Here is a 23845-nt window from a genome sequence, read left to right on the forward strand (position 1 = left end):
GCCTCCTGGTTTAGACCTCCTCTGGCCTCCCCGGCAATAATTAGCCCCCCTCGTTAGGAGCTCGCCCAAACGAGGACGTGCTGGCAGGGCCTTGCGGTGCTCCTTTCCAGCAGGCTCGGCAGCACAGAGCCACCCCGAAAGCCTCACCCGTGCCGCCAGCCCCTCCGCGCGCCCAGCCACGGAGAGGGGGCTGCCGAGGGCGCGTAATTACGGGCTGCGAGACGCAATTAGGGGATATTAATAGCAAATTGCTCGGCGGCCGCTGCTTGCCAAAAGCACCCTGGCGGCTCCCAGCCTGTTGCGCTGGCAGAGGGGCCGGAGGAGGTGGGGACAGGCTGCACGCGTCTGCTGCGTAAAAGGGGGAAAAAAAAGGGATGTGGGCGAAGGGAGGAGCAGTGTTTTGGGGTGAGCGTGGCTCAGGCATGGAGCTGAGACACGACCAGTTGTCCCAGCTGAGGAAGCACGTGGTTAGGGTGTCCCCATCCCCACCGTCTGCTGGTGTCCCTTACAGCCCCTGCTCCAAGCACCCAGCACCCAAAGGTGGCACCCCCCTGCCCCAGAGCACAGGGTGGTTTTGGGGGCGGCGAGAGGTGGCAAGCCCAGCCTGTGCCCCCCCAGAGACTGCCTGCCTCCCCCTGCTGCGCATCACAGACCACGGGTGCTTCGGTACCGTCATTAAGCTTTTATTTCCATTGTCACAAAGTTCCTGGGTTCTGTTTTCTTTTCGTCTGTTTGTCTGTTTGTTTGGAACCGGTTGGTTTGCTCGGTTTGCTCTTGAATTCATCTCAAGACAAGGCAGCAGGGCATGCAAGCCGGGACGCCGGCACGGACGCGCAGACAGGCTTCACCTTTACAAACGAGGCTCTTTGCTGGAGCTGCTGCTTCTCAGCCCAGGGCTCGGCTGCTGCTCGGGGCAGGGCTCGCGGCCGCACGAGCAAAGAGAGAGAAGGGAGTGGGGTTTTCCTGCAGCACCGGGTCTTGTGCGGGCCACCGAGACCCCGGTGGGGACCCGCTCTGCGCGGCGAGCCCCGAGCTGCTGCGGTGCACCGGGGGCTGGCAGCACCCTCCTTCACCCCAAAACTCACCACCAACCTCCTGCCCCTGGCCTCCCCAAAGCCCTGGCAGAAGGACGGGTGTGGCTGGCCTCCAAAATGCCCCAGACCCCCTCACTTTACATGGGGGCCAAGTGGGTGAGCTGCTTCATGCCACTGTGCTGGCAGCGGGTCGCTGCCTGTCCCCTCCAAACCCACCTGAGAGCAGCTCCAGCAGCCCTTGCAGCCACCCCCAGGCCCCCATGGTCCTGCTCCAAGCAGGGCTCAGACCCCCTAGGACCCTTTTTACCCCCTGGCTCAGGGTGGGGGGGATGCACCCCTGGCACCAAGAGGGCTGGGCTCCCCGTCCAGCTTGCCGGGAGCACTCCCAGGGCCACCCGATTGCAGCGATTAAAGGGCAGCTCCGGAGGAAACCCCCCGCCTCAATTCTCTCTCTCGTGCCCTGGTTCGTGCCGGTACAGAGGCTGGGGGGTTCTGCTCCAAGCCCCTGCTTTTCCAGGAGGAAAAAGCTTTCCTCCTGCTTTTCCAGGAGGAAACTTCTCAGCCCAGTCCCAGAGCGCAGGGAAAGGCGGACACAAAGCAGCGACAGTCAGCGCGCGAACAGAGGACTGAAAAGAAGGGGAGCACAGACACTGCGTTTTAATCAGGCAACACTGACGGGACAAATGAGGGGGGGACACACGCTGCAGCCACCGGGGCGGGGGGGACCCACGCCTCTGCCTCGGGTCCCCCTCCCCGGCACCGCGGCGTCACTTCAGCCGCGAAACCGAGCACAGGGAACGGCCCGAAACGGAGGGGCTCCTGCCGGCCGCTTGGTTTTAATGATGACCAGGTTGAAAATGAGGACAGAAATTAATTATTCCGTGGTGTCGGCTCCAACCCAGCAGCTCCTGCCATGCTCCTGGAGCTCCACGTGGGTGGGTTTTTGGTGGGTGCCGCCAAGCCCCCGTGGCCATGCCCAGCGCTGGCGCTCCCCCAGCCCAGCACCCAGCCGCTCTCCGGGGCTCACCCAATGTTTCATCGATGGGGAAACTGAGGCACAAGGAGGTTAAGGCCAACATTTCCAAGCAGGAGGAGCTTCAAGCCTTATTTTCAGCAGTACCGAGGAGCTGCGGATCCCGGTGATATTCAAGGAGGAGGTGGGGGCCCCAAGGAGAGACCGGAGGAGTTTCCAAGCCGGGGTCCCACATCTGCAGCCAGGTTTGGGTGCTGTGGCCGAAACGATCTGCTCTGGGGTGTTCAGCATGCAGAGAGGGGGCAGGACAGACCCCACACCGGGACAACAGGAGGGTCCTCTGCCTGGGAAAACTTCCCCTCATCCCCCAGCACGGTCCTCATCAACCAGCAAAGAGCTCTTTAATGCAGGCAAAACCCCTATTTTTTTTTCTCTCTTTTTTTTTTTTTCAAATGTGCAAATGCTCAGAAAGGGGTGAGAGAGGGCAGAGGGGCCGAGGGACCGCTCCATCCCAGCCAGCAGCAGCAGCAGGGGCTGCAGGCAGCCGCACTGGCTGGGTGGATGCTAAATTTTGGTATTTTTGGGGTGGAAAACTCCTTCTAGCTGGCTGCACACCCCGCTTTCTTTGCAGGTTCTCCCCAGAAACTGGTGAGGGGCAGAGCTCGCTGTGTCTGCGGTCAGACCTGGATGAGCGCTGGTGGAGCTGAAGCACGGCAGCGGGCTGGGAGGGGCAAAGCCAGCGCAAAAGGCATTTAAAAAAAAAAAAAAGGAAAAAAAAAGAAAAAGAAAAGCCTTCCAGGGGGAAGTGACAGAGCAAACATTTGCATTTGCCTGGGAATTATTCCAGATGCTGTGGGTCCATCGTTTCCCAGCAGACGATTCCCGTAGTGTCACATTCACCGGGAGCAGCAATTGGCACCGGGGGGCCCAGCCCAGCAGGTCGGAGTTGGAGACGTTGGAGGCACTGCGGAGATCTGCACGAGGGAGCTGCGTTTCAGCCACAAAGCGTCAAGAAAAAGGAGTTCCCAGGGTGAGGAGGGAGCGACGCCTTCCAGGAGCCCCCGGCAGCGGGACACGGGCACCCTCGGGGCAGAGACGTTCCCGTGGGCTCCCAGGCTCAGGTCTTACAATTGCGCTCGGTGATCCAGTGGGTTTCCATGGTGGGGACGGGCTGCCCCGTCTGCTCCAGCTCCCGCAGCCCTTTCGGTGCACAAACCTCCAGTTTTTGGCTCTCCACCTGCCTCTTCCTCTCTGCCATCATGCACGGCACTCCCCCAGCTGCAAAGCGAATCCTGGGTTTTGCTGAGAGGTGGAAAATCCTCCCAGCGAGGTCGGAGGCGCAGAGCACGGCGGGGGGAGAATGGGGACGAGGGGGCTTCACCCCACAGCCTTTGGATCTCCTGTGGGACGGGGCCGACCCCAACCAGCTCTTCCCCCAAATCCAGCCGCTGCCAGCGGTACTGCACACGGAGGGGAAGTCTGTTCTCCTTGGGCACAGGGAAAAGCGTTTTTGTAAGGGTATCCAAAAGCACCTCAGAAGGAGAAGGCGTTGGCAAAATGCAGGATCCCAAATATCAGTGGGGTGGGAAAAGCACCCTCATCCCAACCCCGCTGGGCCCCAGCTTCAGGCTGTGCAGCAAAGCAACGTCTCTGCCCCTCTGTGCCGGGAGGGCTCGGACCCCATGGGGACACTGCTGTCACCTCCTGCCTCGTGGGGACACCCGTGAGAACGTCCTCCACGTCCAGCCACCACCCCACACCGTCCTGGGGGACATCCCTGGTGGCCGAGGGCTGTGGCACCGGCCGGGCTCAGCCACGGGAGCTGCAGGCAGGTGTCAGAAAGTCGGTGGCTCCATCCGCGGCCCTAGGGCCAAGCGCGGTGGTGGGAGAGCAGCGGCAGGTTGGGAGCAAAACGCAACGGAGCAGGAGGGGGCTGCAGCCCGGCTGGCTTCATGGAGCAGGATGATGGTGGATGGAAAAGGCGCTGGGCAGCACCCACTGAGCGCCCGTCCTCCCGCGGAGGTGCCAGCACGTGTCCCACGTTGTGCCCCCAGGGCCGAGCCCGGCACCCCGGAGCAGCAGCGGGCGATGGAGGGGATGGTGGCAGCTCGGATACGGCCCCATGGGGTGCGGTGACACCTCGGGGTGCTGCGGGTGCCTTTCTCCAGCCCTCTGCCTTCCTCCGAGGGAGAAGAGAACAAGCGGGGCGCAAGCTGGCCCCGCTTCGGGGCTGTGCTCCTGGTTTCCAGCAGAACCTCCCGTGTCCTATCCGAGATGCTATGGGGTGGGTCCGACCCGCCGAGGACACGCCGAGCTGCGCGTCTCCCCGCTGCTCCCGCAGCTGATCCGCAGCCAGCTCCGTGCGGGGTGCGAGCGCGCCTTGCCACCGTTCCCAAGGAAAAATGGTAATAAAGGAATCGGCTTGGAAGAGAAACCCAGCTCTTGGCTCCGTTAATACTCCTCATGCAGTAAGGAAATGAAACGATGCGGAGTAGCACGTGCTGGACACCGGCTGCTTCCTCGCCCTGCCCCACGGGGAGGCCCAGCTGGTAAAAACGGGGAGCAGAGGGATGGAGCAGGAGGGTTCTGCCCAAACCGACCCCTAGCTGAGCTGGCCAAGAGAAGGGAGACCAGAAAAATGCAGGAAATGGGGCAAATGGGAAGAAAAAAGAAGCTACGGCCAGCCCCCCTTCAAACATCAGCCAGCACACGGCATACGGGGGGCGGAGGAGAAGGGGGAAGGCAGATTTTTGGCTTCATCGTTATTGCAGGCTCCCGATGCCCCGCAATAGTGTATGAGCATGTAAACCTTACAGATCATCACCTAGGTGTTCGGACACACACACGAGAGACTAAACACAGCAGCAACATTTACAACGAATAAATAAAGATATCGATCGTCGAGATAGGCATATAAAAAAAAAGCCTCACTTCTTTCCACCAAAAAAAATAAAAGGAAAGAAAAAGCACGATACCGTCTCACAAAAAAAAATAAAATAAAATAATCCTATAATAATATATATCCCTAGTGACCCGGGCTGGGCTGCCAGCGGCACCGCAGAGGGCGCGAGGGCTGTTCCCCGTCACCGTTCGTGCCTCGGCTCCCCGAGCAGCACCCCGGGGTGCCGGCGCCCCGCTACCTTTGGGCTCCGTCTCCAGCCGGCCGGATCCCAGGAGAGGACCACGCCGGCGCATCCGCAGTCCGATCCCGAAACGTAGGGAAGAGGAGCAAAGGGGGCGAGGAGGCCGGGGGGGCTCTGCCTTCGGTGCCGCTCGACCCATTCCCCCGGCCCCGAAGTCCTGGGCGCTCGCCGCCGCTCAGACCGTGGTCTTTTGCGGGTTTTTTTGGAAAAAGCAGAAGTTGGCGAATGGCAACGGCTGGTTCGGAGTGCAGAGAGGGGGAGTGAGCTCGCGCTTCAGGTGCATCCTTTGCTCGCGGAACATAAAGGAAGGCCGGAGAGGGACAGGCAAGCTTCGCGCTGCGGTGGTCGGATGGCACGGAGAGCATCTTCCCCCAGGCATCTGCGGGAGGGGGGAAGAAAACCATGGAAGAATGAGGGGGGTGGAAAACGCTGGCCCCCACAACCCTGCAAACGTCTTGGGGGTCCCCAGCTGGGAACACAAAGATTGTGGAAAGCTCAAAAGCCCAGGGGGTTAAAACAAAAGCAGGACCCTGCATGGACGGTGATGACCAAACCCATCCCGAGACACCCCCGCACAGCCCCGCGGGGCACAGGTGCTCAGCCCTAGGATGCTGTGAGCCACAGCTTCCCCGAGACCAACCAGCTCCAGGGCATGACACAACGAAACAGAACATAATGAAGCATTTAATGGAATATTGCTGCAGAGCATCCCCATGCCCCCAGCTCGCCAGCTGCCTCCCTGCCTCCCCTGCAGCATCTGAAGGCAAGAGCGAGATTGGTGCCGCGGGCCCTGCCGCCACCAAACGCTTGCCAGCTGGGTGGGTTTTAGGGCATCCTTGTGGCCTGAGAGACTCTTGGAAGCATCCCCCGGACCCCCCACCCCCAGCTCCTGCATGCCGGACTCACCGCCGCTCGGCCCCAGGACTATACGAGCCCGTCGTAGAGGGAGAGGGCTTGCACGATGGAGGGGTCGGCCTTGGAGCCCTCCTGAAACTCCTGCAGCGTCAGCTTCCCGTCCGCGTTCTGCAAAACGCCCCCATTGTGGTGCTGAGCACCCCAGGGCCCCAGCAGCACCCACGCTGTCCCCGCCACCGGCCCCCCTTCGGATCCCATTCCCCATCCAGCCCCCATACCCACAGCAGCGGAGCAGAGCCACGGGGGGCTCAGCGCATCACTGAGACCTGGCATGGATATGGGGACCCCAAAGGGCGCAGACCCCGCAGACAGCCCCGCGGCAACCCAGAGCCTGAATTTGTAGGGAAGGGAGGTACCTGCGAGAGCCCAGGTGTGGCGAAGGGGGCCCAGAACTGCCTCCTGAACCCACGTGTCTGACCCTGTGATCCTCACCTTGTCCATCATGGCAAAAATCCGATCCACCCTTTTCTCCGGTGTGTTTTCCTCCTCGGGAAGCTCCACCGTGTTGCCCTGCAGCAGCAAGATGGGACACAGTCACACGCAGGCACGGCTCGTGTCCTGCCGGGTGGTGTCCCCAGGGGAGGGCACGCGTTTTCGTCCCTCCCCAGTCCCCCCCTGCAGCCCCCTCGCAGGACAAACCCAGGCAGACCCGAGGGACGATGGCCCGGCGCTTACCACCATCTGGTAAATGGCGTCCACAATGTCCAGCATCTCGTTCCTCGTGATGTACCCGTCGTTGTCCAAGTCGTACAGCTTAAACGCCCCTGCAAGAGCCACATGGAGATGCTTGGGGCCGCGACACGTGCCCTGTCCAGCTATAAAACCTGCTGCACCCCCACGCCACCCCCCGAAGCCACCCCAAAGCCCAGGGCTGAGCGCCCCACGGGGACACTTACACCTCAACTTCTCGTCCAGCGTCCCCCTGGAGGTGACCGACAGCGCCTGGATGAACTCCGAGAACTCGATCCTCCCGTCCTGGGGGAGGAACAGAGGAGTGTGAAGGAGAGGAGGGGGCGAAGGTGCCGCTGCCATCCCCGTGCCACACGCCTGCATCCCGGCGGTGCGAGCCAGCTGCCGGCGCACAACGCGCAGCTGCCAGCATCCCGCTGCGAGCGCTGCCCCCGCTGCGAGCGCAGGGGACACCTCGCGGGTGGGCTTTTGTCACCGAGACATCTCCTTTCTCCTCTCTCACTGCCTTTCCCCACGTGATTCTCATCGAATGGAGCAAGCGCGGGGGCTCGCTCGCTCCAGCTGCTCCGTTTTAATTTCACGCCCCGGGGAGCGCTGGAATATTTTGCTCCTCGAGCGCTGCGCAGCTGCTTCGAGGCGCAGCATCAAGATGAGCCGAGGGGGAGGAAGCGTACTCAGTGCCTGGGGGTCCCCCTTTCCCCCCCCTACCCAAAGCACCACCAAACCCACCCTGCCAAAGCGCAGCCGCCGGCCCAGCCTCAAGCCCCGTGCGCCGTGCCCGTGGCTCGCGGACTTACTTTGTTCTCGTCGAAGACATTGAAAACAAAGGTGGCGAATTTGGTGGGATCGCCGAAGGGGAAGAACTGCTTGTAGATCTTCTGAAAGCCAGCGGCGTCGAGCTGCCCGCTGGGGCAGTCCTTGATGAAGCCCTTGTACCTGCGGAGGAAGGGCAGAGGGACGGGCGTCGCGCGGCTCCGCTCGCTGAGCGCATCCCTGGAGGCACGGAGGTGCTGGGTGCCCCCGGCCCCGCTCCCCTCATTGCCTGCGGCACCCGACCCATGGGGGACGAGGTCCTGGTGGGCACCGCAGAGCTGGAGAAGTGCTGAGCAGCACCGGTAACACCGAGCAATGCCCGCCACCAGCCCAGAACTGAGCCACATTCACGCTGAGCACTGGCAGGACCCGGCAGGGGATGGGGACCCAGCGCCTGGCCAGCAGCACTGGGGAGCACACGTGGCACATCCACACCGCAGGGCACAGCCCCAGAGCTGCAGCCGCCCCATAAATCCCAAGCAAGGGAAGCTGACGCCCTGCTGCCGAGCCAAATTCCCATTTAAAGACCCTTCCTCTGCAAGGCTCACAGCACAAGCCCCACAAGCACCCCCAGGACCCCAGTGCCTCATGCCCGTCCTACAGCAGCTCGGCTGTGCCATGGGATCGGGCACCCATGGGACCCAGCCGGGCTGCCCCGGCCCCGGGCTGAGCACAGGGAGAGGGGCAGGAACCCTTTAAACCCCAAAAAAGCGCTGCTGCACCGGGGGCAATCCCAGAGGGTGCAGGGGAAGGGGACGGACGGTTCCTGGTTGGGGGGAAAGCTCTGGGACCCCGTGGGACCCCGTGGGACCCCGCAGGGCGCACGAGCATTACGCAACGCGCCGCCCGGATCTGCCAGCGCCCGCTGCAGCGGCCGAGGGCTGGAGGAGGAGGGGAAGGGGGCGGCGAGGTGGGAAACCGAAGTGCCGGTGACATCTTTTCCACGCTGCTGCAGCGCTGACTCATTCGGGGGGGGGGGGGGGGAAGGATGAGAGAAAGAGATAAAGAAAGAAAAGCTTGACTGGTTTGATAGGGAGATGAAAGGGAAGCGGTGGCTTTTTTAGGGCGTCGCGTTTTGGGGGGCGGAGGGGATGGGGTGGGAGCACGCTGCCAGCGAGGCATCGCTGTGTCCTTGTCCCTGTCGGGGCCGGGCTGCAAAGGGACACGCGATGGCACCAGCTGCCCGCCGGGTGCTGGCGCCGTGCCTCAGTTTCCCCCACCTGGGTGCTGCAGGTCACCAAAGGCTGCCTTCAGCCCCAAAACCACCACGGGGTTGTGAACGTCCAGGGGCCTGTTACCAGGTGAAAGGTGCCCCATGCCTTGGGCAAACCTCTTGTGGGACCCCTCTCCACTCAGTCCCCCAGCTCCCCCGGCTGCTGCCCCTCGGCCCCAGCCCCGCAGCCAGCACCTCACTGCCACGCCGGTACTCACCACTGCTGCACCTCCTTCTCCGTAACTGTAAGAGGAAACAGGAAAAAAAGAGGGAAAAAGAAGAAGAAAAAGGAATTTAGTGTTTTCCCAGTGCTGGTGCTGCTCTGCACTTCCCATAAGCCGCTTCCAGGCCTGGAAGGGGGAGGAGGTGCCCGCGGGCACCACGTGCCCGAGCCCAGGCGTTGTGTCCCCCAAGGTACAGCCCGGGGCTCACCGGGGGTCACGCTGGGTCCCCCCAGCCCCAAAAGCAGGGAGCCTACAAGGATTTTTGCTCCCTGCAAGGGGAGCACAGCGAGACGCTGTGAACCGTGCGGGGCCGGGCTGGTTCGTGTGGGCAGGATCCGGCCCTGCCCTCCCACCTCCCCGCAGCCGAAGCATCCCCGAAACACCTGCAGGAATGTCTGCTTTGGGGCGTCCCGGGGAAAGCGCCCACCTGGCACATACATCGGTGCCAGCACCCCCCCGACCAGGCTCACCGGCCCCTCGCCCCCCGCCTGCTGCTGCCCTCCAGCCCCGGAGGAAGCGCTCGCTGCGGCTCCGGAGCCCTTCTGATGCTGCCCTTTGCATCAGCCTGGTGCTTGGCAGCAGCTCCCTCTGGGTTCGCATGAATACGTGGCATGCGAAATTTGGTTCTTTCTGCAGCCCCCCCCTCCCCTTTCCCGGATTATTTTTAGCTGGTATTGTCAGGTTTCCACGCGGTGCTGCCCGCCGGGGATCCCCCGCAGCAAACTCGCTGCACGGCTCCGCGCCCCAGCGCACCTCCCGGGGGAGGAGGAAGGTGCCGAAGGCTGCAGGATTCACCCAGTGGAGCCCCCCCCCCGGCCCCCGACAGCAAACCAAGAGGAGCACGCGGTGCCGACAGGGATGGTGACACGGACAGGGCTCTGATGGGCAGGGGGGATGCGGTGCTGCCGATGCCAAAACCACGTCAAGCACACGGGACTGAGCAGGAGCCGTGCTGTGTGCAAGGAGGGCACGGAGCGCCCCGAGCATCGCACCCCAACCCACCCCTGGCACCGGCCTGAGCATTTCTAATAAGTTGTCGGGACACTTGGAGACCTGCGGCCTGCGGTGGTTTTGCTTTCCCACCCCTTGGGGTTAGCCACGTGGCTTTTCCAGCTCAGGATACACCCGCCCGGCAATGGATGCTCACGACACATCGGATCCAGCTTTGAATTCGCACTTTTCACCACCCAGGTGCCCGCTGCCTCCGAGGCACATGGATGACGGCGATGTAGCACATCACCAAACCCATGCCAGGCCTCTGGGGAGCTTCACAGGGCTTCAGAGAAACCCTAAAATACGCCAACTAGGAGATGGTGCGTATCAACAGCCCTGAACGGCTCTGGGTGCTGTTCTGGAGCCCTGTCTGGAGCTCGCCTTGCAGACAGCATCCCCTGATTAGGGCGGCTGCACAGCCCAGACGTGCTCAGCAGAGGAAAGGCTGTCACGGCGCGGGCGAGCGATGGGGTGCAGCGCTCCAGGGAGCCCCAACCCCAAGCACCCCGCTGCGGGAGCGGTGCCTGGGTGGCACGCGAGCAGGGAGCCCGCTGCCAGCACGCTGGCACGGGGGAGCGGCCTCGTTAGTCATTTCCCTTGCATCGTGCATCTAAATAATAATAAAAAAGCAATAGGTCTGAAATTCGCCGGGATAACGAGGCGGAGCGGAGATGTGTCAATGTGCAAACGGCTGATAAAAATAGAGACCCGAGCCACATCAACAGATGCCAATTACCTTGGGTGGCAAATAAAAGGAAGCAGCTTTCCAGCAGAAGGATTTATAACATGCCTGGCAAAAGGCGCAGAGCGCAAAGGGCGAGGGCTGGCAGGAGGCGGGTGTGGGAGCACGGGGGGGGTCCCAGCCCCAGGCTCCCCACGCACCATGGTCCCGGGAGATGGTGAAGGGAGCAGTGGGGTTGGACTCAGTGGGATGGCAGCCAAAGGGTCGGTTTGGCGGGGGCTGCGGGGGCAGGAGTGGGGAGAAGGGTGCGGGGATGCTCAACACCAAGACTGGAGGACGCCAGCAGGCTTTGGCCACGTCACGGTAGGGATTTGGAGGGTTGTTTTGGCAGGGTTTTTTGGTAGGAGGAGAGTGGTCACGGGAAAGGGTCGCACAGAAGTGTCCTCCCAAAAGAGATGCTGAGCAATGTCGCGATCAGATGCAGCCTCGTCTGCACACATCCCCCTGGGCATCAGGACGCCCGTCAGAGCTAATGGGATTCGCGCCTGGAGGTTGTGCAGAGGTGCCCCCGGGTACCAGCCCCGTGACCCCAGGCTCTCACGGCTACCAACACAGGCAGGCGGGAGGAGGAAGAGGAGGAGGAGGAAGAGCAGGACTTGGTGCAGCTCTGGGGGCAGCGGCAGCATGGGGACACAGCCAGGTGCTCAGCTCAGCACCTCTGGGAGACTCACGTTTCACTCTCTCCCGCTCGGCTTTTCTCCCACCGTGCTATTTCGGTCCTGGGAGCTGCCTTTCAACTCCAGCAGGAAACAATTAAGAAATTTGTGCTTTTTTTAGTACAGGAGAAACGCTGGTAATGACACGCGCGGGCTGGGCGGAGAGCGGGGACGCAGCCGGCTGCCTGGCACCCGCGGGGAGTGTGCCCTGCTCCGGGCGCTGCCCTTTGGGGCTCCCTGGGTCCGGCAGGGAGGGACCCCCAGCTCTGAGGGTTCCCGTATCTGCAGTTACAGAGCCCAGGCAGGTTACTGCTTTGCGGCTGCGTCTTCCAGCCGGCCCAACCTCACCGGGTTTGGATGCCCCGAGCGGCACCGATGAGGGATGCTGATGAGTGTCCCTGCAGCAGGGAGCTGTGGCTACGTAAACCTGGGGGGCACGGCGCCCTCCTGGCCGGGCTGAGCTGCCTGGCCTGGGCACAGGACAGGGGGTGCATGCAGGGGCAGGGCTGTCCCCACACTCTCCCCCAGCCATCCTCAGCAGCTCAGGGAGCTCAGCATCTCTCCAGCTTGCAGAGCGCACCCGAGCTTACAGAAAGTGCGGCGGCTGCTGCATTCCCCTCCCCCAGCATCGATTCCGGTGCGATGCTGAGCTGATGCAAATCAATTTGCAGCGATACAACACAGGCAGGCTCGACCCCGAGCGCTCAAGGACAAGGGATTACCCGCAGCGCGTCCCAGCGGAGCAGGGCCCCGCTCTGCGGTGCCGGGGGCGCGCATCCCCGCCGCCCTGGGGCTCAGCCACGGGCGGTGGTCCCCGGGGACAGCCGGCCCGCAGAGGCTTTGGGGCAGCTATAAATAGTGCACGTAGCAGCTCCTTAATGGATGCAGCGTGCCCTGGGACCCTGCGGGATGAAAGGCACTAAATAAAGGCTGGGTTTCAGTATTCGTTATGAACCACGATGCTGGAAGAGGCATCGCCGAGCTGGGAGCCCCTGCGCCGCGCTGCAGCCGCCCTCCCTCCCGCAGGCACAACGCCACGCGGCAGCTCCGCCGTCAGCACCGTTGTTTCCGCCGCTCTTGTCAAAGCGAGGGGAAATGCATGGGGAAATGCTGAGCACGGGGCTCGCACAGGGGCAGGAGCAGCACGGGAGCTGCCCCAACCCGCGCCCACGGGCCCTTGCTGCCCCTTCGCAGCACCCCTGGGTCCGTCCCCGTTCCCATCTCAGCCAGGAGGAAGGTTTCGGCCGCACATCCCACACCGTGCACAGGGACACCCAGCACAAGGGGCCAAACCTCAGCTCTCAGCCCCCCCCAGGCAGCACCCAGCCCCCTCCTCCCAGCTACCAGGACCCCAAACTCCCACCCCCCTGCCCCCTCCTCCCCATCAATCCCCAGCGGCGTGCGCGAGGAGTGACAGCGCTGTCACCACCCGCCCTCCGCATGCCCCCTCTCTTCCCACCACCCAGCTGCCACTGCAGCAAGAAACAGCTCCGGTTAATCATTGCTCGAGCCCGTTAATTTGTTTGCCAGGCTGTGAGGAGGGGAGGACACGGGGCTGCGAGTCCCCCCCCGCCCCGCGTGGGAGCTCATCATTTATAGGACCAGGGCAAGGACGGGGACGGGGCAGCTGTAGGGCTGCAGGAGAGGTGGCCGGACCCCAACCCCTATGGGGACACTTCTCTCACATGACAGCACCCTGACCCCAACAGGGCTGCCAGATCAGGAAAACCAGAGTTAATTATTTCCAGCCACAAATGGCACTCAGCTCCCAGCTTACCTGAAGACAACGCTCCCCAGACAGGCCAGTGGATGCTTGGGGCCGCCTAAACCTCCCCGGGATGCTCAGTGCAGCGCCCAGACAAGGGTAAATTGGGCACCCACGTGTGTGCAGAGTGTGTGCTCCTGCGTGAGCAAAGTGTGAGCTCACACGTGAGTCAACTGGGCACCTATGTGTGTGCTAACTGGGTGCCCATGCGTGTGCCAACTGGGCACCCATGCCTGCACTGGATGGGCACTCCTGCAAAAATAAACAGGGTGATTCCATGTGGACAAGTTGGGCGTTCATGCATAAATTATTTGGGTGCTCCTGCGCAAATGAGGTGGGTGCTCATGCATAACTTCATGGGGTGATCATGCACACACCACCGGGGTGCTCAGGCGTGAGCGAAAGGGGGACTCATGCGTGACCACGCTGGGCGCTCGCGTGTGATTCTGTTGGGTGCTCGCGCATTTATCGGGCACTCATGCATGGACTACTTGAGCACTCAGGAGTAAATTAGTGTAATTAGCAGATTACACACTTGTGCACGTACTAATTGGGTGCTCGTGCGTGAATGGATCAGGTGCTCGTGCATAAATTAATTGGACCCTCGAGCGAGAACCGATGGGGGCACACGCACCAAGGATCTGAGCGCGCGCAGGGACCAGCGTGCGACCGAGCACCAACCAACTGGGCGCCCATGCATAAATTAACTGGGTGCTCCTATGTAAATTAATTGTGCGCTCGTGTGTGCACTAATTGGGCACTCATGCGTGAACTTATTGGGTGCTGACGCGTAAATTAATGGGGCGCTCATGCATGAGCTAATTGGTCCCTCATGCGTAAAACAACGCGGCGCTCCCGCGTGAACCTGGCGCACCCTGCAATTTGTGCCCAACACACTCCACCCCTCACCTCTGCGAAACACATAGTTAAGAATTGTCTGAAGATAAATCTGTTATAAACTCCACTTTCAACATCATCACAGTGTTAATCTGCATCAATTACAAACCGCGCTGCTCCTCCCCGCGGAACAGGCAGCCGGGACCAGCAGGACACACGTGTGCTCACTGAGATTTGCTCCTTGTCCTGGGATCGGGATTGCAGGGACGAGCATCACGGCCCGAACCAATACCCACCGCACGTGGAGCCCTTTGCCCATGGGCTTGCAGCAGGCTTCACACCTTGTTCTGCCAAACACGTAACTGGGGGGGCTGGGGCATCTTGTACAGGACCCCCAGCCCAAACTCCAGCCCCTGTCCCTGCAGACCGGGTTGCGGGCTTAACAGCATCATAGCCGGAATGGCTGTTACAGATTTCAAGCCTCTCCCCACAAAGCACACACCGAGCAGGCAGCAGCAGCTCAAGCCCTTCACCAGGACCACACCAGTCCGAGCAAAGACTGAAAGCAGCGCTGGAGGCACCCACAGGCTCACGTGGTGGGGCTTCCTCCAGACCCCAAAACGCATTGAACGGCACCAGCCGGTGCTGCGTGGCCGTTCCCCTTTTGGGGAGCAAAGTGCCCACCACGTGCCTCAGGACACGGCTTGTGCCCAGGGACTTTGTGCAGGCAGAGGGGGTGGAAAGCAGCAGCTTGCCCAGGGCCGGCTGGAGCGTGGGCACGGAAACTCCTTCAGCAAACAGCACGCCCCCAGCTCCGGCATGAAACTCCCCTGGCATGCAGCACGGGGCTGCGGGGACATGCTGCCAGGGGAGCAGAGCCATGACACCCCCAGGCTGCTGCAGCACCGGGGGCTCGCTGCTGGCCCTGATATCACCCGGCCCCCCCATGCCTCCTGCCCTGCTCTGCAACGCGGGGCAGGGGCCATCCATCACCCCCTTTTAAGGCACCACAGGGCTCCCCCAAATCCCCGCGGTACGTTTGGTGACGGCAGCTTTTAACATACGACGCACGTCAGCACTTTGGAAAGTGCTGGTTGTTTGGAAAGTGAAGGTTGTTTGGCCCTGATGACTTGGTTTCATTTAAATTCTGGATTAAATATGTAACCAATGCCCTGGTTAAACATTACGGAGCACGTTGTCTTCCCGCTCCCCAGCAAGGCTCAGCCCTAGGGCTATCAGACTGCCCAAGAACTCGATCTGCTCCCCCTCCTGCTCCGGTGCAGGGAAGGGGCTGCGGGTCACCAGGGCTGCAGGCTGCGGTGCTGGGGTCACCCCCCTGGACACAACCATGGGAACAGCCTGACCGCTGATGCTGTGGCCAGCCCAGAAGTATTTCCTTTTGCTAACCCAAACCCTGCACACCCACATCTCCACCCCACGCACCCCAGCAGCGCGCAGTCCTGCTCCCAGCCGTACTGCTCACACGTCCCCATGGGGATACCCATCCTCAGCATCCCATCGCCGCTGTCCTCCTCCAAACAGCCTCGTTTTGGGGACACCAGCACCACCAGAGTTGCCTACCTCTTGGAGTGGGACACCACCACCCCAGCACGTCCCCATTCCAGCCCAGGCAGCTCCTTGCTCCTGTCCCCACAGGTCACACACCGCCAGCATCGCCGCGGGTCCGGGCGGCTCCGCACAGTCAGGAGCACAGGAGTGGCACTGTGGTGACAGTGGGGAGGTGACAGCGGTGCCACCCGTTACGCTGAGATAGGAAGCAGCCCGCGGAGGGACTGCGTGTGCGCCTGGCCCTCCTCTCCGGCGGCTGCCATTAGCGGCCTGTCTGCACACACAGGCCCGCGAGCCGCTCTGCTCTCATCTCCCCCGCGGCTGATACGGACAGCAAAACCAATACGCAGTTAAAATCCTTTTCAGACTTTATTAAATATTCAAGGGGCTGACAGCAGGCTTTGGAAATTGGGTTCGGGGAAAAAGCAGCAGTCGCTCTTTGCGGTACAGGCAGCAGAGGAAGGGCAGAGGATGGTGCCTTCGCTGGGGAGTTAATGAATCACGCTGAACGCTCCCACGGCACAAGCCGGTGGCTGCGGCAGGTTTATCCCTGGCCCTGTTTAATCCCAGCTTCCCCACGAGCCGAGGCAGCGATGCCCCACGGCGGGGCAGAGCACCCGAAATGGCCGGGAGCAGTGCTGGAGGAGCTGCAGGGCGGGCAGCTGCGTCCTGGCCACTGGCTCCATCCCTGCAGGGATTTGGGCATCGCCTGGTGCCCGGGTGCTGTCCCCAACCACGGAGTGATTCCTGACGTGGGCAGCTGACGCAGAGGGTGCTGGAGGAGCCCAAGACCCACTCCTCCACCAGGTTAAAGGGGACACCCAGCGCATCTCCGCGGGGTCCTGCCATCGGTGGGGAGATGCCAGAAAAGCACCCGCGGACGCAGCACGGCACAGCCAGCCCTCCCTCCACACATAGACCAAGAACGAGCCCCAGAGGGCGAGCGGCTTGCAGGGGCAGGGGAAGCGAGCCCTGCTCCAGCACTGCCCCCGGCACAGCTCGGATCCTGTCCCCGGCACGGGGAACCCGCAGCAGCGGCCACCGAGGAGCCACGGCATGGGGCTGGGCACCCCAGGCACATAGCTGGTGGGAGGGATACGGGCCCTGGCTGCCTTTTCTTAGGGCTCCCCCTGCCCTAAGAGGGCCCAGAAGGCGAGGAAGGCACAAAGCGAGGCCACGAATGTCCCCCCGATCATTGGGCTCCTCCCTGGAGCAGCCGCTTCCTTTGATGCCTTCGGAGCCTCTTGTTTCACAACCTTAATTATAACGGCAGCAGCAAAGGTCAGGAGAGTGGTTAAGCAGATCCATTAACATGTCAGGGGATAAATGAAATGTGATTCTTCTGATGCCTTCGCAGCACCAGGCCACGGCTGCTCCGCTCAGCCGCAGGGGGGGCCAAGGTCCCCCTCGTGTCCCCCCCTCGTGTCCCCCCCCCAGCCGTGTGAGCACCCCTGGGACCACAGGGGCTGGGTGCTGCAGGTCTGAAGCCCCAAAGCTCGCTGTGCTCACACCTACCCTGGGACAACGAGATGTGGGATTCGCCACGAGGAGAGCAGGGTCTCCCCGGGGAAGGGTCTGCAGGTGCTCTCCAGGCCACCACAGCCCTCTGGAGACATAAAATCGGGTCCCTCCCCTCTAAGCTCGCAGTGACCGGGAGCCTGCACCACAGCCACCACCTCTGCAGCACCCGGGCTGGGCACTCCCATCCCAAAATTCCCTTTTGGGCTCCTGCAAATGCCCTTACACACCAAAAGCATCCAGCAGCAGCCCAGCCTGGGCTTCCAGCACTGGGTTTGCGCCCACCTCGGCACCCCAAAGGGGGGGCTGCAGCCCCACACCACCCGCTCACCCCCAAGGAGAGGATCCCGAGGCCCCGGCTACCCCAAACCGGTGCACGTAGGGCAGAGAGAAGGGACACGGGGCTGACGCTGCACCCAGCCATTGTGGCCTCCCCATGCTCTGGGTGTTTCCCCCATCGTTTGCTAGTGAAGGGCAATGGGTGCTTAGGCACCAGGCTCGCTCCTCGCCAGCGTGCCCCGGTTTCTGCCGGGTGAGCAACAGGAGGGATTCCAAAACGAACCGGCCTGGCAGAGGAACCCGGAGCCCGGGGCCAAACACTTTGGAGGATAAAAATAAACCCGCAGTGGGAAGCCACCGACGTCCTCCGCTGCACCACCCGGCCCTCCGCTCCCCTCCGCCGGCACCACGGGGGCACCACGGCCCCGGCTCCATCCCTGCACCCCCCCAGCCGAGGAACTCCCCCCCCCGATTTCCTGGCTGCAAACTGCTGCGGCTGGAGAATTTTCTTTCTTTTCCCCGCAGAATTTAGCCAGCCGCCACATACCCCCGTAACTACCAATCGATATGTTTGTAGCTTGCTCTTAAACTAATGCCCATTAATTCAATGCATTACTGTCGAGCAACAGAGCCAATTTTGCGGCTTATTGTAAAAGAGCAGAAAATGATGATGCCGGAGTGAGCTGAAAATCCACAAAATAGATCACAGTGGGTGGGACGCGGCTCCTGGGAAAAGAGCATCTTCCTCTGCTCGCACCCTCTGCAGCCCGGGCACCGCTCCTGTGCCTCCCCCGGCACCCCGGGTCCCAGGGGTATCGCAGCCGGCGTGGAAATAACGCGGTGTTAGGGGGGCTGCACCTGGCAAAAAGCTATGGAGAGCAAACTTGGAGAGCCACCCCCAAAAAATGACCAGAAAGAGAGAGAAAATGTGCTTTTCTGAAGCAACCTCAGACTTTTAAGCCTGTTTCATGATTTTAAGGGTTGCCAGCACGGTGGTGGTGCTGCGAGCAGGGATACCCAGCGCTGCGTTTCTCTGCCGGGAGTCCATGTCGAGCCCTTCCCAAGCACAACGCACACTCTGCACCCACAGCTGCACACGACTGCCTTGCACCACCTGCCTTCGAGGCCTGGCCAGGACCTTCGCAACACCCCAGGACCTTCACAAGCTCAGCAGAACCCTGCCCTGCACAGCTCATAAACCCGTTCCCAAATCCCACCATTGCCCTGGGGCAAGCACCTGGAGCAAGTTAAGCACGTGCTTAAATCCTCAGCAAAGAGGGGAGCCGGGCACAGCCGCGGGGAGCAGGGAGCTCCTCGAGTCTCGAGCGTTAACACCCCCGGGACAAAACACACAGCAACCAAACCTGTCTCTGAGCTACCTCAACGAGGCATGGGGAGGATTAATAAATTAATGATTATAAAGCACTCTAAGAGCTTTTCGGATGAGAGGCTCCATGGAAGCACAAGGAACGAGATGATTTATTATTCATTATTATTGTCGTTCCTCCCGCACGCTCCCGCACAGCAGCAGCCCGGCCTCCAAGGAAGGCCGAGGCCTCGCAGGGCTCGCTTGGTGCTGCCAGATTTTCCTGGGCACTCGGGCACCTGGAAATGGTGAAGGGCTCACGGTGATGGGTCCAAACCAACAGGGCTTGGGCAAGCCCTCGGGTGTCCTTCTGCACCTTCAGGTGCCCGAGTGCCATTAAAGCCACCCCCCGGCACCGTAACAGGGAGGGGAGCCAAGGTGAGGGTCCCCAGCTCCTGTCCTTCACCATTCACCCCCAGCAGGCTCAGGACGAGCTGCTCTGAGCAGCAGCAGCGACACAATTCTAGCGGCCAACCTGCAGCATCCCCAGCAGCACCCCCAAATCGCTGCGCCCAGGGGCGGAGAAAGGCCCCGAGCAGCAGGCGCTGGTGTCACCAGAGGGGACGGGGGACACCAGAAGCCACCAGGCACCAGGACACGGCGCAGGCTGGGGGTGCGGGCCCCCTGTAGTCCCGCAGGTGTGACAAATCTGCACAGAAGTGGCGTGGGGTGAGGGGGAGGTGAGCGCTCTCCATCCCTCCCAGCCCAGCCAAGATGGGGCCGGTCATCGTTCGCTTCGTTTCCTTTTCAGATCGCACAACCAGAAAATGATGCAATGGAAGGAAATCCCATCACGGGAGAAACCCTTCACGTACACGTTTTTCACCCTCGTGGGAGCATCCCTGGGGCACGAGCAGGTCCCCGCTATCAGCCCCTGGACAACACCCACCCAGATGTGCTGTAAGAGCAGCGGGACCGGCAGCGGGCACGGGGGGGCCCAGCACCCGCTCAGCAGCGTGGCAAGGGGCTGCGGTGACGGCAGCCACACACCAGGGACGGTCACCAAAGGGTGCTCATCACCTGCCAGAGAGGTGCTGCGACACCGCGGAGCGGTGTGACGTGGGCAGGAGCCACCCCAGCTGCAGGAGCCCCTGTCCCCTGCTCCAGCCGGCCCACCGGGCACAGCCCAGGGGCCTGCGTCCCTCCTAGTGCACCTGGTGCAAACCTGCACTGCCACCTGCATCTCCTCTGTGCCCAGATTCCCCCAAAAGCAGAAGGAAATCAGCATTTTCCAGGCTCCCAGGGGCTGGAGATAAATCAGAGGCTCCCAGAGGTGCCTGGGAGGGCCCCGTGCAGTGCTTGGCTAGCCAAGGGAGTGCACGCTCGCCTTGACGGCTGCAGAGAAGGGGCAGAAACACTCAGCAAAAGGAATTAATCCCGGAGATGAGAGGGGGAATGAGCAGAGCTCAGTAAGCAGGGCCTGGTATTAGTGATGGCCGCACAGCAGGCACCACCTGCATGGTGCTGGGGCACACACGGATGCTGCAGGGGCACCGACCACGCGGCCACCTCGGAGGAGACCCTGCGAAACCCCGACACGCTGGGGAGCGCCTCCAGGGAGCGATCAGATGACAGGAGGCTTTTTTGGAGGAGGTGTGGTGGAAAGGGGAGAGAGAGGTGCAGAAAGTTGCGAGCGAAGCGATTCCAAAGGCAGTGACCCTCCGCTGGCCTCATCCCGCAGGGGAGACACCCCCGGACGATGGCTCCACCGTGCTGCGTCCGTCAGCACCGCTGCTGGGAAGACGCAGGGCAGCTCTCCCTGTGTGCCGTGCCCGGGGGCAGCACCTGCCCCCACAAAGCCTGGGGCCACCCAAGGGTGCAGAAAGCCCAGCGCTTTCTGGACGTCACCAGCGGACGAGGCTGCTCTCTCCATCGGAGCTCGGATGCCTGCACGGCAATACCCAGAACCAGCCCACCTGCACCCGCCATGGGGACACCACGACCCACGTCCAGCCCCAGCCACCACCGGGGGCTGGCCCTGGCACCTGTTTTTTGCTATTTCTGCTCTCCGAGCCACCGAGACGGGGTGCCCCAAGCCGTCCTGCCACCCCTCGCGGGCTGGCTGTGCGGACGTGCCCCCGCGAGCTGCCCTCCTCCCGGCTGTGCGACGGCGAGAGAGAGAAGCAACCCGGCGTGTGGGGTTGTGCAATGCACCAGCATTGCCTCCTCTCCATATGGGAGAACTTGCTGCATCCTAATCTATTGCCTTTTTGGGTAAGCGCTGCCGTGGGACTGCAGCAATGACAGCGGGGAGAGCTCGCAGGTCTGGTGCACGTTAGCGGTTCCCCGGCGAAGGAGAGGGGGGAAATATCTGCGCCCGGCGAGCGGGGAGACAAACTTGAACCGCCAGAGCCTTTGTTTCCTTTGTGCATCCTTCGGGATAACAAAAAAAAAATAATAAATAAAAGGGGTTGCTAAAACTGGATGGCTCAGCCGCTAGCCACACTAATAAGATTACAGCGGAGGATCAGAGGGGAAAGCCACTCACTCAGAAACCCGGGTTATTAAACTGCTACTGAGATACTCGCAGCAAAACACCGAACCCGCCGGTGTCGGCTCCTCTCTCCGCTTCCCAGCACAACAACAAAGGAGCCCCCGCCAAGTAACGCCCCCAAACTTCGGGGGCCACCCGGACGCCCTGGTTATGGGCGCAGAGCCCCCGGCCGGGGGTACGCAGCCGGCAGCGGGGCCGGGGGGCTGCAGAGCAGGGCCGGGGGGGGGGGGGGGGCTGAGGGCAGGATGCGGCCCCCCGATACCAGCAGCTAAGAAACAGGCCGCGGAGAATCGGTTTGGGAAGAAAACGCCGGGTTCCTGCGGCTCCCTGCCCCTCTCCTTGCCCCCGCTGCATTATATATATATATATATATAAATAAATAAATACACCCAGGATTTTTTTTTTTTTTCCTCCTCCCAGCCTAATCCCTGAATTCTTGCAACAAAGCCCGGCGGAGCCTGCGCCTTCTGCTCGGGGAACGGCCCCGGTGCCCGGGGAGCTCCCTGCGGGCCGCCAGGGGCCGGAGGGAGGCGAGGGGCTGCGGGGGGACCTGGGGGGACCTGGGGGGGAGCTCTGGGGGGGCCTGGGGGGGACCTGGGGGGGACCTCGGAGCCGCCGCCCCCCGCGCCCCAGCCGCCCCCCGAGGCACAGCCGCCCGTTTTCCCCGACCCCCCCGACCCCCGGTACTCACAGTAGGTTTTCCTGGTCAGCTCCTCCACAACTTCGGGCTTCAACTTGCTGTTGGATTTCCCCATGGTGGCCGGCGGCTCCCCCCGGCTCACTGCGGGGGCATGGAGCGCCGGGGCCGGGGGTCGAGGGGGGGGGGGGGGGGGGAAAGCTCCCCGCCGGGCTACATCCCGGGGAGGGCAGGAAGGGATCGGGGATGGTGGGGGGGTGGATTAAAGGGGGGGGGGGGGGGGGAGCTTTGTTGCCGGGGCTCGGTTTAGCAGAGCCGGGAGGCGCTGCGGGGCCGCCCCGTGGCTGCGCGCACCCTGCGCGCCCTCCCCGCTCCCCGCCCTCCTCCGGCAGCCGGGATGGGAAAGGATGGGGATGGGGAGGGGGGGGGGGGGGGGGGAAAGGACGGGGAGGGGGTGGGAACGGGGGGCGGCCTCCCCCGGCGCAGGGGGAGGAGGCTGCGCTGTGGGGTTGGGGTTTGGGGGGCTCCGGGGACGCCCCCCCCCCCCCCCCAAGGACCCCCCCGGGGATGCCCAGCGCTGCCCCCGGCTGAGGGCAGGTCCCTGCCTCCCCCCCCGCACCCCCGCCGGCTCTGCGGTGCGCCCGTGGAGCCCGAGCTCGATGAAAAAGGCCCTGGGTTCAACCTCCGGAGATTTGTGGCACTGCCGGGAAACCGTGCGAGCGCTAAAAGCGGCGGCGCTCGGCTTTTTTTTTCCGCCTCGAAACCACGCAGGGCTTCAGGGCTCTGCCAGGGCTCTGCGTGCACGCAGGCACGGCCATGAGCTGCGCCCATGCACTCGATAAATTCGGTTTTTGCTTCCCGCCTGTGTTGCAACCAAGGCCCCGCCGGAGCTGCCCAGGCATGCCTGCACTGCTGTGGCAGCAGCAGCCAAGGAGGGGGAAAATAATAATAAAAAAACAAAACAAATCTGTGCTTGGATACAGCGAAACCTGTCCGCAAGGCTGCGGAGAGCACAGCACCAAACACGGGGGCCTGTGTTGTGAAGGGGAGGAGGAGCACAGCTCATGCGACATTGGCTCCGCGCTTTCTTTTTTTCCTTAAACCAGCCAAGGGTTGCCTGCCACTCAGTTATCCAGGGATACGTTCCCCAGGTAGATGTTTCCAAAACACATAATCCTCCGGGATCCTGCCTTCCAAAACCGAGCTCGTTAAGGCAGAGGAGGAAACCCCCCTCCTTCAGCGCCACGGCCCAGCTGGGCCCCCAGCAGCGGTGTGCCCGCGGGGCGAGCTCCGGCTGTGCCCTGCTGCGAGCAGGAGCGATGCAGGATCCGCCAGGAGCGGTGCAGGATCCACCAGGAGGGATGCAGGATCCGCCAGGAGCGATGCAGGATCCGCCAGGAGCAATGCAGGATCCTCCAGGAGGGGTGCAGGATCCACCAGGAGCGATGCAGGATCCGCCAGGAGCGGTGCAGGATCCACCAGGAAGGATGCAGGATCCTCCAGGAGCGATGCAGGATCTGCTGTGCCCGGCTGCAAGGAGGCAGCGAGGGTTGTGCTGCCCGCCAGCACCCCTCGCAGCTGCTAATGGGGTGTGGGTGGCTTTTAGGGACAAAGGCCCGCCTGCCACTCGTGCATCAACCCCATCAGATTTTAGTTTTGCCCCCAGAGCTGCTGCAAAATGCCCTGTGAGTCCCCTTTCTTCCAGCAAAACACCCATTTTTGTGATTTCTCCCCAAGCTGTGGTCATGGTGCTGTAACCATGCTGCAGCAGGGGTCCCTGCATGTACGCAGTGCATGACACCCCCAGCAGCTGGGGCAGGAGCACGGCTGACATCCCGCACCCTCCCCGTGCTGCACAGGCCTTCTGGTACGAGCTCTGCTGATGCAAACCTGATGTTGTAGGGATTTAATGCTATTTAAAACTGCCCTGTCTCCACCACTGAGAACACTGAATAGAGAGCTCGGATCTCACAGAGGAGAGAAG

General features: G+C 62.4%; 1 protein-coding gene across 1 annotated transcript; it reads right to left on the reverse strand.

Moving 5' to 3' along the window:
- Positions 1-667: 667 nt before the first annotated feature.
- On the reverse strand, positions 668-22049 carry NCS1 (neuronal calcium sensor 1). Its single transcript, XM_066980710.1, has 8 exons — positions 21916-22049; positions 9000-9024; positions 7553-7691; positions 6962-7040; positions 6741-6829; positions 6498-6575; positions 6057-6173; positions 668-5529 (listed from the first exon to the last, which is right to left on the reverse strand). Exons 1-7 carry the CDS (start codon positions 21977-21979, stop codon positions 6075-6077), a joined length of 573 nt encoding a protein of 190 aa, XP_066836811.1. The 5' UTR covers positions 21980-22049; the 3' UTR covers positions 668-5529; positions 6057-6074.
- Positions 22050-23845: the final 1796 nt, after the last annotated feature.

This window comes from Anser cygnoides, chromosome 20 (assembly GCF_040182565.1).
Source record: "Anser cygnoides isolate HZ-2024a breed goose chromosome 20, Taihu_goose_T2T_genome, whole genome shotgun sequence".
Classification (NCBI taxonomy): Eukaryota; Metazoa; Chordata; class Aves; order Anseriformes; family Anatidae; genus Anser; species Anser cygnoides.